This window comes from Meleagris gallopavo, chromosome 1, assembly GCF_905368555.1.
Source record: "Meleagris gallopavo chromosome 1, MGAL_WU_HG_1.1, whole genome shotgun sequence".
In the NCBI taxonomy this organism is placed as follows: Eukaryota; Metazoa; Chordata; class Aves; order Galliformes; family Phasianidae; genus Meleagris; species Meleagris gallopavo.
The window spans coordinates 12,364,399-12,378,466 of NC_139404.1; the positions used below are offsets into that span (position 1 = coordinate 12,364,399).

Consider the following 14,068-nt stretch of genomic DNA (forward strand, 5'->3'; position numbering starts at 1 on the left):
CCCTCAAAAATATGACAGATCTTGCTTCTCAACACCCTTTTACTGTCTCCCTTTCCTTCTGCCTCACTATAGGACTGCTATGGCTATTCAGAGGTCGCTCTTCTTTTGATTTTTTCCCCCCTGATGATCTCCACCAAGTATCTACCATCTTTATGCTTTTGGGTACTAAATCCTTTCTTAAATCGCTACCTATCCTCCCTCTGTTTAAATATGCATCTTTGCTTATCTCTTGCTGTCAGATCTAAATACAGCTCCTCAGCTTGCATTGGAAGGTCTTCACATTTGAAGAGTGTATCAACACTGTTCTGTCAGTCCAAATCTAAGGCAAGTTCTCATTCTTTGCAGTCTTGCTATCTTTTTCCCAATTTTTGCCTCTCATCCTCTGAAATTTCTCTACATCTCTTACCTTAAGTAAATTCAGTGAGATCCAAAAAAGCAGATCATCGCTGTCCTTTGTGTTTTTCTGCCACCTATATTGTTTTCTTGATGTGTGGAGATTAGTCTACTTAAATTCCTTAAGTCTGAGAGTTTATTTACCTCAGTTTTTCGGGGAAAAAAAAAACAACAAACAACCACTTTGTAATTCTCAACAAAGAACTGCCAAAGACCCTGTAATGATCAGGCTATGTGAGGTCAGAGAGTATATTTCAGAAAGGAGAGGGTAGGTAGTGGCATGGACTGTATGGTAGCAAGTAGCTGATTTTAAACACTTTGCAATGAATATTTAACAAAGTTTGTCATTATTCACTCATGTTCTAAGTCATGTTCTGTCACTGCTAGCACAAATTGTACTTGTGCTAGCTTTCTCTATTGTAAAATCCCTCAGATTTATTCATATGAATAAATAATAGTGTTGGTGTTAAAATTTTTATTTCACCCTGTTTCCTTGGTTTGACCCAGAGAGATTTAAGAAGTGTTAGCTTTTTCTCTTCATCATTGACAGTAGCACCCATTTTCCTGAATTTGCACCAAGTAACTGTATTGAATATTCAGATCTGACTTTGAAACCTCAAATTCTCACACAGTCTTGCCAGTCCAAGCTGGAATTTTGTCACAGGAAGAGGGTTGTGCAGGTTGCTCCACCTGCAACTGGTGGAGCTTTTCCATCTTTTTGAAGAGATCACAACACTGAACTGTTGGCTTCTTTTCCTAGATGTTTGCTCAGCTAAAGGATCATCTTATGAGACATCTGCAGTATGTAGGAAAGAAGAAGATTGACCAAATAGTGCTGGATTATGTTTCATACCTGGTTAGTTTTATTTTGCTGTTATTGGTGTGAACAAATGTATTGCTGGGTGGGGATGTGTGTTGTTGGGTATGTGCTGTGTGTGTATCTTGTATGCTTTAGTGGGAGGGGGTTGTTTCTAAAGATGTTAAACCATATTTTTTTTGCTCAGTAATGTGTATATTGATAAGGTAAATAGTACTTAAAACTAAAAAAGAGTTGTTTTGGACTCTCAGAATACAAAAGAAAATTTCCTTTACAGATTGTAGAAATACAGTCTGCTCCTGGGAGTGAAAATCTGAACTCATTCTGAAAGTTGGAAGAATGGTCTTTGGAGTCTTTTTGGTTCTTATGCAGTACATTGATGCATGCTTTAAGAAATGAAAATGTGATCAGAGGAAATAGAAATTAGGAAAAAAGTTTCATTCTAATATGAAATGAGAGTTAATTTGCTGTTCCTGCCTATTGACTTCACTGGGCTTTTTGTGTAACAAAATTTTGCCTGAATCCATATGAACTATGTTGAAAACTTACTTTCCAGATTCTCTATTTTTCATTATCTTAAGAGAAACTTAAGAAAAGAAGCTGTAAAGCCTGTTGTGCATAGAAATTATCATACCTGTTTTTATCTGTCTCAGTATCAAATCCTTCAAGTACACAATGCAGAATCTGTAAGAGTTCATGTTGCAGCAGGGAAATCATGTTCTTTGTCTTGCTAGTCCTGTCACCAGATTCAGAATTTGATCCATGCAGCTCAGGAAACTTTCAGGGTGCTGTGGTGCTTACATCTTTTGTGAAGTCCTTTGCAAATCAGTTATGTTGTGAATGTTACAATGTTCTCTGAACCACTGCAACTTCTGTTTTTTGTTTTTTTTGTTTTTTTTTTATTCAGGCCTTGCTCTAGAGCTTTATAGTCAGAGTATATTTTCCCTGTCTTTATAGGAAAAAAAAAAACCTAATGGCTGATGAAAATAGGAACAGGGCAGCTTGAACAAAAGCTTCATAGCTGATAGCGGTGCTGAAAGAAGCAGAACTGGAATGCTTGTTCTCCTTTTATTTGGTTTTCAGTTATCATTTGTTTATTATTTATCTAAAGTAAAATAAAATTAAAAAAGCAAAGCCTACTAAAATACTTTAGCAGCCTTGATCTGCTAGACAAAATTATTGTAGACTAATCTTACAGTCAAAACAAATCTCAGCCCTTCACACCCCCACTGTCAGTGAAATCTTAGGATTAATATTTTTTCTTTTAAATTTCTCTTAAGGCAAGATTCTTTCATTTCCATTACAGACTTCTTATTCTTGGAGAAACTGCTATAAACAAAGATCATATGTCTCTCAAAATTACTTCTGGTCCTCGATGGGTACATGTTGCTGGGTGCTCCTTTGACATCTTTAAAAAATGGTTTAATTTTGAGGTTTGGGTTTCCTCTCACCCAAGGGTGAAACTATATCCTACCTTTTGGGAATTTCTTTTGGAAAATGGATTGTTTTGATTCTTTCAAGTTTTCCATAACCTCAGCAGTGTGTAACTGAGCCAATGAAGCAGGAAGAGACATGAAAAAAAGATTTGCTCATCTATTTGCTTTCTCAAAGGAAGTGTAATGGTCAGACAGGCTACTGACATAGGGAAGAAATGGATCAGGATAAACTCTGTCTCTGTAAGACTTTGCAGTGGGTGCACCTCTTTAGTAGACAACCAGCCACAGACATCAGATGTGTTCTCAACTGCAGACAAGTAATAGGAAGACACCATTTGTATTTGACTGTTCTCAGAAGAACATCTGTTTCATATTCCCTTCCCAGGAAGAGGATCTAGAAAACAGCAAGACCTTATTTTTCTCCCTGTATAATCAATGGATATACAGATGGTGTGTGTGTGTGTGTGTGTGTGTATATGTATACACACACACACACACACACACACACACACACACATCCAGGAGCTTGGCTAATATAATTTATATTGGAGTAATGAGAGAAAGTCACTCACCCTGTCCTGGGCTCACAAGATGAACTCCTGATGGAGTGGATCTCCAGAGAGATCCTTCCCCACTGGCAGTCAGCTCTTAAATGGGTCTAGGAGAGGTGGAGCCAGGCTCCACCCCTTCCTGCAGCACAGGTGAATTGCCTTCACCTGTGCTCCAGTGGCTGACTCATTGCTCACCTCAGGTGATCAATCAAAGGTTCAGGCCATGATTCAGCAGCCCCATACACTCCCTTTTCTCCTGATCCTTCTCTTTTAGTCACTTCTGTAGAAACAGCCATAAGAGTTGAGGATTTGTTTTTTCCAAATGACTTCAATGAAACTTCCGTTCACTCAGCACCTTCACCTGAAAATGTAGATGTTCAAGATAGCAAGGTACTCTGCAAATGTCAGCTGAGGGCCTGCTGTGCGCCCAGTCTCACTGTTGATCATGGTTTCTCTTGCTAGTTTTGAGTAGTCAAAGGGAAATGGCTTCTGATACTTGCCTCTTGTTGTACCTCCTTGCTGAATGAAAAATGGTTTTGCAATGAAGGCTTTGGTTTAGCTTCATTTTCTTCCTCCAGAGACCTGCTACTGACTCTCAACAGGAGGCTGCCTGCATTCCTTATTTAAAAGAGACGTTTCCTTTCTTGTATGTACATTATCTTGTGGGTAGCATGCTGAAAACTGTTCAGGATATGCCTTCTTGTTCTATGTGATGTCATTTGTGGCTGATTCCAGTCAGCTGTGCTCTTGATGAGGTTGTCAAGTCACAAGTTGTTAGTACTTGAGATGTAAGCAAGTTGTAATAAGTAGATTGACTATGATTTTAAAAGATGCTTTCTTTCTGTATTCTGCAAAAGCTACATGTGTTTAATCAATGGATATACAGATGGTGTTTAATCTATGGATATACAGATGGTATAGATATATATCCAGGAGCTTGGCTAATATAATATATATTGGCAAAATAAGGGAAAGTCACTCACCCTGTCCTGGGCTCGCGAGATGAACTCCTGATGGAGTGGATCTCCAGAGAGAGATCCTTCCCCAGTGGCAGCCAGCTCTTAAATGGGTCTAGGAGAGGTGGAGCCAGGCTCCACCCCTTCCTGCACCACAGGTGATTTGCCTTCACGTGTGCTCCCCTGGCTGACTCATTGCTCGCCTCAGGTGATCAATCAAAGGTTCAGGCCGTGATTCAGCAGCCCCATACATACGTGATTGGCTGTGTCCTAAAGCAAACAGTGAAAATAATTTTGTTACACAAATAATAAGGAGTGAGTCTGGTGTTTAAGAAGCTTTTCCTCCACTCAGATGTTTATATACAGATCCATTTGAAACTCCAGCAGAGGCCTTCACTACGCTGTGTGCTGGCTGCAGAGGGAAGTCATTTTGGCAGCAGGTGTGGTTCTTATGATCCTTCTCTGAAAAGTGGAAATCACTTATTTCCTGGAAAACGGAGAGAACCTGCCGTTCTCCAGGGATATTAAATGGAAGCTTTCCATGGTGTCCAGAAACCAAGTATGGAAAGTATCAGGTGTTTGTTCTAAGATAGCCACCTCAGTACCTGCTGCGCAAGGCTAGATGAAGTTCTGAAGGGTGGAGGGAAAAAATGCTGAGTTTTCTGGCCAGTGCTGCAGAGGAGAGCACTTGAGAGTGGTAGTGAAGAGCAGTGTTCCTACTCTGATACTGACTTCTCACTGACTTCTCTTGTGTCTGCTCACCATCTTGCTCAGAGCCTGTGACAAGTTAGAAGCTAGAATGGGCTAGAAGGAAAAAAAAAAAAGAAAAAAAGAAAAAAAAAACTCTGTAGAAGGAGAAAAAAGAATGGGAAAAAGCATTCCTGGATTCTGGCCATCTTGAAGGGAGAAGGTTTGTTACTTCTTGTGACACCTGTCTGCAAAACAGGGATCAGCCTTGTTTCCTGAGAGTTTCCTGGGGTTGATTAATAGCACTTTGAGGCCCAGAGATAAAAGGTGTAGAGGAAGTGTCTCAGTTGTGTTAGTGAGATGTGGAAGTCATTACATATGACAGCCATAAGGGGCTGGCTGGAGGGAGTTATTTCAACTCTTTCATGCGTGGCTTCTCTCTTTCAGCTGCAGAATGCTAGAAAATCCAAGTTTGTAGCTTTTGCATGCTGACATTGCTCTGGAAGCCAGCCTGGGAGCACAAGGATCAACAATGTGGGCCAAGAGATTGTTTTAATTCACTGTCAACAAGAAAAGAACTCAGTAGAGCCAGATAAGCATTTGCTTGTCTCATGTTTCCTCCTTGCCTGGGCTAGATCTATGATTCACCCTGTAGACTTTTTTTCAGCAGACTGAATATTCTACCAGTTTCAGCAGCATCCAATGCTGTCTTGAGCCATAGGCAAGTTTCCTTGCCAATTGCTCAGTCAGTTGGACATGTGATTTTCACTTCCATGGCAAATTGTTCCTTAAGAATTTGATGCAAGAGCGTGAGATCAGTTGATTCCTGAGAAGCAGAATGTGTGAGGATGCTGTGTATCTTGCATAACGCTTGGATGAACTGAGAGCACTTACTGTAAACTTCAGGAATGGAGCAATCCAGCTACAGTTCAAATGTAACAGTTCATCATTTTAAGCCCCATAGAAAAATAAAAATATAAATGCTGAAGTTTTAGTGGGAGGAGTCCTATGATAAGTTCACAATCTAAACTAGTAAGTGAAATAAATGAAAGCTGAGGACCTGCTATATACAGGCTCCTAGAAATGTTTGATCTTTTTTTTGTTTTAGCTGAATCTGGTACATCGAATAATGAAAGAAGTTTGGAAGATATATCAGCTTCATTCCTGCATCTTCTGCTTGTAAGCAAGTCTTTTTTTTAACTTTTCAAAATGTGGTCATAATAATTTTGGCCTTGAACAGTCAGTGCTGTGAATGTCAGTATGACTGTAATTTAGTCTTGCTGATGGTCCTGCTGGCCCTATTGAAGCCAACAAGGATATTAATCATACAGGCAGTTTTATGACTAGATTTCAAAGCTGCCAGGTTCACAGTGCTCTCCAGCTGGGCAGTGGGTGTTGAACAGCTGTGAAAGCTAGGTTACTCACAGCAGCACCCAGAATATTTCACCTGTTGATGCCAGGTATTACTGAGAGCCTTGCAGGTATGCAGTAGTGGGGGATGGAGGAGAGGGCATCACAGAGACTTTGTGTGAACATTTAGAAGAACATCTAGTGCTGTTGGGTGATAGATGCTGAAGTAAGACAGATAGCATTCCATAGTGATTAAATGAAAATGCACGTTTGCTGCACATGCTGTTTGACCACAATACTCTGGCATGTGAGCATTTCAATTCCTAGTATGTTCCTGTTTTGTTAAATAGTGATGAGAGAGGAAGTGAAGCAGAGTTCAGAGTGTTTCACATCATGAGTCGAATTCTGGAAGCTGCAAATGGCATGTGTATGCCTTTACCTCCTGGTAAGTGTTATGTTTTGTTGTTGTAATGCATATCAATTCCTCCCAGGAGAATGCAAGTTGTAGCATGTGTGTCAGGTTAGCTCTGGCAGTATTTAAATCTCTTCAAGACATTTGTGGAGGGAAAGGTCCTCCATAAATGTGTGCAAGTGAAGTGAAACATAGCTGAATACTTGATAGAATAGAGACAACAAATCAGAGGTTTTCGGTTTCCAGTGGAGAATGTGGGCACAGCCATAGCTCAGAACTAAGATGTAGATGACTTTCCCTTAGATTTTATAAGACAGCTAGATTCCAATGTCAAGAGCTACAAGGGAAAATCCTGTCCTGGAGCAAAACCAGGGTGTTTTTTCTCATGCTGTTGCTCTGCTAACATTTTTCAGTTTTATCCTGAACGAATTGCCCCTGGTCTTTCTGAAGGAGATGATCTGTAATTGCTTACACTCTTTTCAAAGCACTTGATTATTTTTGTTAGGACAAGGCTTTATAACATTGAGTGCTTAGGTTTTCTGTAGCTGAATTTGCCAATACAGACAGGGAATGTACAGCCAAGCTTTAGATTTGGACTGGATTCTAATCCTTTTAAGAATGCTCTTAGAGAAACATTGAGCTTGCTGTCCTGCTGTTAAGCTGTAGGACCAAGACCTGGCCTGCCTGTAACTACAGAATGACAGAAACAGAAGAGTGTTCTGAATTTTATTAGAAAAAAGTAGCTTCCAGTCTGTTTCTGCTTTCTGATTCTCTTTTAATCTCTTTCTAGTTAGTATTTTCGGATTTGGTTTCAATCTGGTTTTGGTATGAAGCTGTGTCTTGAACTTACAGTGTGTGAGGGGCAAATGCTGCTATATGATGGTGTCTTGTGGTTTCTGGCTGATGCTCAGTGAAAAACTGAAGTCTTAACATGGCCTGTGGGAATGTACTGGTAGCAGCCACATACTGAGTGTGGCGAGGCCTCAGCTTTGATAAATTGGGAAGAAAGAGAGAGATAAATTAATGACACAACTTGGATGTAAGCCAATGATAAGCTTGGAGAAGTTTAATGATTGTTTTCAAGTCCTTAGCTTTCATCTTTTTGACAGGGCTGTGCTTGACAAGACTTAAAGATAAATTCATTTCCTTACCAACTTGAAATGCATAGAAATTGAGGAGAGCATTGGCTTTAGCTACGGTAATGCCGGTCAATGCTACAAACTTTGAAAGATATTTCTTTTTCCCAAACAAATTTGTCCTTCCTTCTTAGGTTTTCACACTCTTCACCTGGGGCTTGGTGTTCGATGTCTTCCCCTTCATACTCTCCTGCACTATATTGATAATGGGGTTCTACATTTGACTGAAACCTGTGTCAGGAAATTGCTGAAAGGTACTGTGAGTTTCTTATGTTTCATTTGCTTAACAGCCAGCTTGCTGGGTGTGATGTCCTTTCAGCCATTCAGATACAGCCAGTGTATACTGATCAGGAGACTCAGCTCTTCTTCTTTGTGAGCGCTGTTACAGTGAGGAGCGTAGCTGTTGGTGTTGCTTGGCTGAAAGGAGAAAATTAAGGTTTGTACTCTATGATTGACCCTTACTGTGGTAAACAAAGAAATATTGGGGGATGTACTCTATGTACTCTAAACATGATTATTCTAAATGTGTTAATATGTTAACTAAAGGCAGGGGTTAAAACCAGTTCTGTATCATCAGGAGCAGCTGTTTGTGACTTTCCTCTCAGCAGGAGGTAAGCAGCTTGTTTCCACAAATGAGGCTTAGGAGCAAACTAGCATACAGTAGGAATAATTGGGGCATGAAGCTTTGGAACAGAATGGAGAGTGGTACAAAGTAGCAGTTGTAGGTGCAGTTAGAATCACAATGGGCACAATGCTTATATAAATCTATGCCTGATTTTGATAAATATAATCTGAATTATTGTACAAATCATTACTTAAAATAGTGAAGCTGTATGCAAGAGCACAGGAGAATATTCTTATAAACTGTAAAAGTAACATTCCTACTAACCCTTATGTAAAATTAAAATTTTCATCACAGAAATAGTATTTTTTGGTATGTCTTCAGCAGAATTTGAAAGTTATGTGTTTGCTACTAAAGAGTTTGAGTTTTTTTCTCCTTTCTTTTGCAGATCTGGATGACAATGAGAAGAATGAAAAGCTGAAATTCAGTATTGTGACAAGGCTTCCTGAGGTGATTTTGGTTGTTAGTTCTTGGAATTTGGAAGTGGGTATGAAATTCCTCTCTGTGCATAAGATCCAGTCAACAGAAGACTTAGCTGTGACTCACAGAGGACACAGAAACAGCCTGAACCTCCAAAGCTTCTCCATCTGCTGTTCATAATCTGTAGAGTACCTTGGTAACTTAAATTTTAGGTTTGTCCATAGTGTTTTCAATGTGTCCAGTTCCTTGCTGCAGTCAAACAGACAAGAATGATGCTGTTCTGAGTACTCACACATAAAATAGTAATGAGGGTTTAGAGAGAGTTTCTGGATGTTTTTGTTTGTAGTTTTAGTACTCACAAATGTCTTTCTCATTTGAAACCTTCTTGGGCATTGTTTGTTCATTTTATCAAATGCTTTCAGAAGCTGGTACAGTAGAAGGTATAAATTCTGATCAAATCAGAGATCTGTGGTGATTGAATTACAAGATCTTGGCTTCACCCATTGGTAAGGTGTTTGGGCACATGCTGTTGATGCTCCTTTGAAAGTTACAACAATGGGAGATTGCCTCTTTCTTTTCCCTTTTCAATACTACAGAGGAAGCACAACATCTGCGAGTGGAAGAAAACCAGGGATCCCCCTTTGGGAGTGCCTTGCTGTAGAACATGCTTTTCTGGCCATAAATTGCTTATTGTTGTTCATTATGGACTGTTATGTGTAGTTCAAATGGCCAGAAGTGCTGCTAGAGTTTTCCCCTAACAAGGGCTTCTTTATTTGGCAGCAGTTTTGAGAAGGGGTAGGGAAGGAGAGCTTTACAAAGCGTTCTTTGTCCTCTGTGTCTTGTTTTGGGCAGGGGTTGGTGAGCTGAGGTCATTGTGGGGACTCTGAGCTGTCAGCCCAAGCCTGGTGGGTGGGGAACACCATTCCAAGTGCTCTGACTTGTGCTTTAGGGGAAATGTACTGCTAGTTACACACAGTAGGCTCAGTGCCTTATTGTGTCTATTTACAGCTTTGGGAAAAAATGCAAAGAATAGTTTGTTTGCTTAAAAGGACACTTTGGGGTGACTTGGACTATTTTGAGTTCAGGTTGCATTCACTAGATGACTTCAGAAGCAAGTATTTCAGCAACACTGAAAACCCTTCAGCGTTTCCTAAATGAACTCTTTCAATAGTCTGTATTTCATTGTAATTGGAAGTGAGAGGAAAAAGAATGTAGACTGGGAGAACAGCAGGAAAAGCTAATTTCACGATGTGTTCGTATTTGCTTTCTTACTGATTAGGATTGAAAGCTTTGGAACAATTCAGTTTGAATTTCTTGCCTTCGGGAATGTGAATCAATTTTGCCATTTTCCAGACAGTGCCCTAAATAATGGGATGTAAATTCTGTTCCCAGTGTCTCTCCTTGTTGGCATTCTGTTTTTGTAAGCTTTCTGCCACTGAACCTGCTCTGAACACAGCACTGACAAATGGGGCATTATTGCTATTCGTTGTGAGAAGAATGATTCTAAGCCACAGTCACAGTAAAAAATAAATAGTCATTTTAAGCCTCAGTTGATATTTCAGTACACATGCAAAGTGGGACAGATTTAATACTGATTGACTGATTGAAATTAGTGAGTAGCTCAGTGGGCGCTGAGTAGCAAGGATTTGATCATTCCCCATGTTTTGGGGGTTTATGATAATCTCTTAGTTACTAGCAAAGTAGTCTGTGTTAAAGCCTAGATTTCATTTTTTTTTTCTCCCCTCGTACTTTTTCCCCACTATATTTCCACTGTTCTCTGTTTTGTTACTGACTTTTTTGGGGATTTTACTTACTAGGCTCTTGGTCTAAAGGCCCGTCATTTCTGGGATCATCCAACAAATGCTAATTTCCTTGCACGGAAGTATGTGAAACTTTTGCTTGAGAAGCTGGGGAATAGGCAGGTAAGACATTGTTGAGATTCCTGACCTTGCTGTCTGCCATAATGCACTGAAGATAACACTGAAACTTGGTACCATGCAAATTAATCTGAACTGTTTTCACTTACAGTGTAGCAGGCCTGTCCCTGAGAGACACCCAGTCCCTGTAGAATTTTTGCCTCTTAACTACCTGACTAATGTGCTGGCAGAGATAGAGAATCAAGGTAACTTTAATTCTGTACTTTGGAAGATTGGTAATTGCTACCCTTTAATGCTCACACTGCTATAAAACTCTAGTGATGTCTGAACATGTAGGTTTAGTTGTTGACAGGAATCATCAGAGTGCTTCCTCACTGCATATCTTCTCATTCAGAATCCTCTCTGTGTTGAATGCAGTTGCCAAACTGGGATACAGAGTGGTGGTAGCTGTTATTCTGTGTTTAAATGGAGAGAAGGGCTTGTACATTACTTATACAGTATATAGCTAAAGCATTGCCTTTTGTCCAGTAAGTAGAGGTAGATCAAGTCAAATCTTTCACTTCAGAGAAGAATGCTCCGATAGGGGGTGCATTTCAAAGCTGTTCCTTTTTATGAAATGAAATTCAAATTAGTCACAGTATTTGCTTCATGCAGTGAAACAGATGCATCCAAAGATTTTGAATTCCACTGAAAAAGCAAAATGCCCTAAGGAAGCATTACACTGCTTAGTGTAGTTTGCTATACTTTTACTATTAAATGAAGTAAAGGTGTGATAGGGACCTGAGTGCTAATACAGTATTCTCATGTATGGATATCAGCCTATTTGGAGGAGGAAAAAGTTAAACTATACTGATGCATATAAGAATGTACTAGCACAAACAGCTGCCATGCTTAAATCTTTTTTGACTCTCCAATGTAGAATTAGTATGGAAATTCCTAGTAGCCTCCAGAGATAGTCTAGCTTTCTTCCACATGGGGCATGATTTACTGATATCCTACTAACAGGAAAGTGTATGCCATTGTGAGCATCAGACAACTGCACTGAAAGCTGTCGGTATTTTATTTAGATGAAAACATAGTTCCATCTAATGCCTTATCTTTTGATATTGTGGGTCAGGATGTTTAGTAGACCACAGGACTCAGTGTACAACAACACTTAGATTTGCAAATACTGATTTTCTAATGATGTTTTTCTAGGTGTGCATTCGTATGAAAAACAAGATCATATTAATGTCAGGTTTGTGGAGGACGCAGCACTGAAACACACGATGATGCTCTTGGGCCTCAGATATTCCTGAAATGGCTTTCTTCAACTGCATGTAAATTGTGGTACTCAAAATCATTCATATACAAGTGTGCAGCCAACTCTGATTTTTTTTTTTAAAACTTAAATGTCGTGTTGTTTGCTAATTAATCTGCAGTTTTGAGTAGCCACCATTACTGACATCAGCTTCTCAAAGTAGCAATTGTCCAGTGCACTAAGGCTGAAATTACTGACCTCTAGGTAAATTGTAGAGAAATGCATCTGACGCAGACCTAGGTTTCCAACATATCTGGGGTTTCAGGTCTGAAGTGGTCAAATCAGTGGAACTAGTGGGTATCAAAACATGCTGTGAAAGATGATATTACTCTCAACAGTTTTAATGAGACGGACAATGCTGGAAAGGGTAGTCCAGCTGTACAGTAATAAAAATTGGCCACTATTTACTCATTTAGATTAATAAAGGCATTTCTTGATGTGATGATGTAAAATAGGTAAGAATAACAAATGAGGCATCAGTCTTTGTATATAATGCATCAATAATGATACTCACTCCTTGTGGTCATGTATTGTCTTACGTACTTCTGCCTTTGGAGTGGGATTCTAATATATTCAGCTATGTAATTAGCACAAAACGTAGTCTCCTTAAATTATATGGGAGAGGGATTTTATGTTATGTTTGTTTTTTTTAAGATGCTTATAATATATTGAATGCAATGTGGGACAAGAAGAAAATTCTTTGGAAATGTACCTTCACAGCAGCATGAAATGAGTTTTACTGAATTCTTTCCTTCCAACTTTTAGAATTACGGTTCAAAACTCAGCTTCAGGAAGAACTGCTGGAGGTTGTTTTCTCCTCATTTTCAACTATTACTTATGAATAATTGAAGTGGGTTTGGTTTTTGGTGTGCACTTTTTCATATTTTGAACAGTGACATAAATTTTTGCCAGTTGAATAATTTTTTTTCAGACTTGGACTGTGGAAAGCTGGGGTGGTGCATTTGTGTAATATGTGGAGACTTCATTCATGTGCTATTGATAACCAGAGAAGATCTTCTATCCTATTCTTTTTAATGAAATGTACTATAAAATAGATGCAATAAAACTTTACCTGAAAAAACAAAAGCATAGTATGATAATTACTCATTTTAAAATACTGCAGTGCATTTGGCATACCAGACTCCACCTAGTCAGAAGGAAGGAACTTGTATCACTGAGTATTTAGCTGTGCTTCTGGCATTAAGTACTACTTTGTTTGCTGTGTGGAAGTTGGCTATACTCTAATGGGCATTTCATGTAGTCTAAATGCTATTGATTTGTGATCCTCAGCAACTGGTATGGGCTTCTCTTCCACCTTGTGTTGTCTTCTCAGATTTCAATTGGCTTTATAATTGGTTTTCTGAAATGTCTCATATTTGAACCAGGTTCGCTTGGCTTGAAAGGAGCCAAAGCGCCATAGGGCCGTGGCACTGGCAGGCTGTATGCATCATCTGGGACGTAAGCAGTTGGCCGTGGTTCAGCTGTTGTGAGGACATGGCCAGGCACTGCAGCTCGTTCCTCTTCTGCAGCCTGCTGTAAAAGAAGTGCGTTGTGAGCGCATCGTGCCTATATGTTTTAAGACTGCAATCAGTACTCTTCTGAGCCAAAATAGAGGATGCCCAATGAGGAAATAAAATGAGTCTAATTCTTAGCAAATCAAGAAACAAGAAAACACAGATGGGTATTTAAATGTTCATTGAAAGGAAAGCATGATTTATTGATCACATAGGTATGAGTTTGTCCTTTTAAATACTGTGTAGTCTGGGCCGTAATGCTGTTGTTGAGAAAGAAAATTAGATGAATTTATAGTAATTGCAATAAGTGTGCACAGACCATCTCAGGAACAAGATAATACTTAAGATGCTTCAAAGCCAAGTTTGCATTTATGCTGACAGCATCTCTTCTTGAATACTGTCACTGTACTGGAAGGAAACATAATATGAAATGAATCAGTGACAGAAGTTTCTTATTCTAAGCCAGGTTACCTGCAACAGTTCTTCATGCCTTCAGGCTCTTTAAAAATGTAGGCACTGTGTGTGTTCATCTCCCAGCTTTGTGTTCATTTCAGATTTCTTTGGAGGAAGGATCATATAGCAAAGCCAGTTCCTACC

The 14,068-nt window shown here is 39.4% G+C and overlaps 2 protein-coding genes across 8 annotated transcripts in view; one reads left to right on the forward strand and one right to left on the reverse strand.

Annotated features, from left to right (window-relative positions):
* GSAP (gamma-secretase activating protein) overlaps positions 1–13,043 on the forward strand; it is a 46,970-nt gene extending 33,927 nt beyond the window's left edge. For both annotated transcript variants that reach the window (XM_085216801.1, XM_085216799.1), the window contains exons 24-31: positions 1,154–1,249; positions 5,949–6,019; positions 6,541–6,635; positions 7,873–7,992; positions 8,749–8,810; positions 10,598–10,702; positions 10,809–10,902; positions 11,855–13,043. In XM_085216801.1, the coding sequence (XP_085072927.1) occupies positions 1,154–1,249; positions 5,949–6,019; positions 6,541–6,635; positions 7,873–7,992; positions 8,749–8,810; positions 10,598–10,702; positions 10,809–10,902; positions 11,855–11,955 (744 nt within the window). In that variant the 3' untranslated portion in view covers positions 11,956–13,043. The remainder of the gene's footprint in view (positions 1–1,153; positions 1,250–5,948; positions 6,020–6,540; positions 6,636–7,872; positions 7,993–8,748; positions 8,811–10,597; positions 10,703–10,808; positions 10,903–11,854) is intronic.
* The window catches only part of CCDC146 (coiled-coil domain containing 146), a 70,610-nt gene continuing 68,822 nt past the window's right edge, over positions 12,281–14,068 (reverse strand). For 5 of the 6 annotated variants that reach the window (XM_085216793.1, XM_085216791.1, XM_085216782.1 and 2 more), the window contains one exon: positions 12,281–13,490. In XM_085216793.1, coding sequence (XP_085072919.1) covers positions 13,287–13,490 — 204 coding nt within the window. In that variant the 3' untranslated portion in view covers positions 12,281–13,286. The remainder of the gene's footprint in view (positions 13,491–14,068) is intronic. The other variant, XM_085216786.1, reaches the window with a different exon arrangement.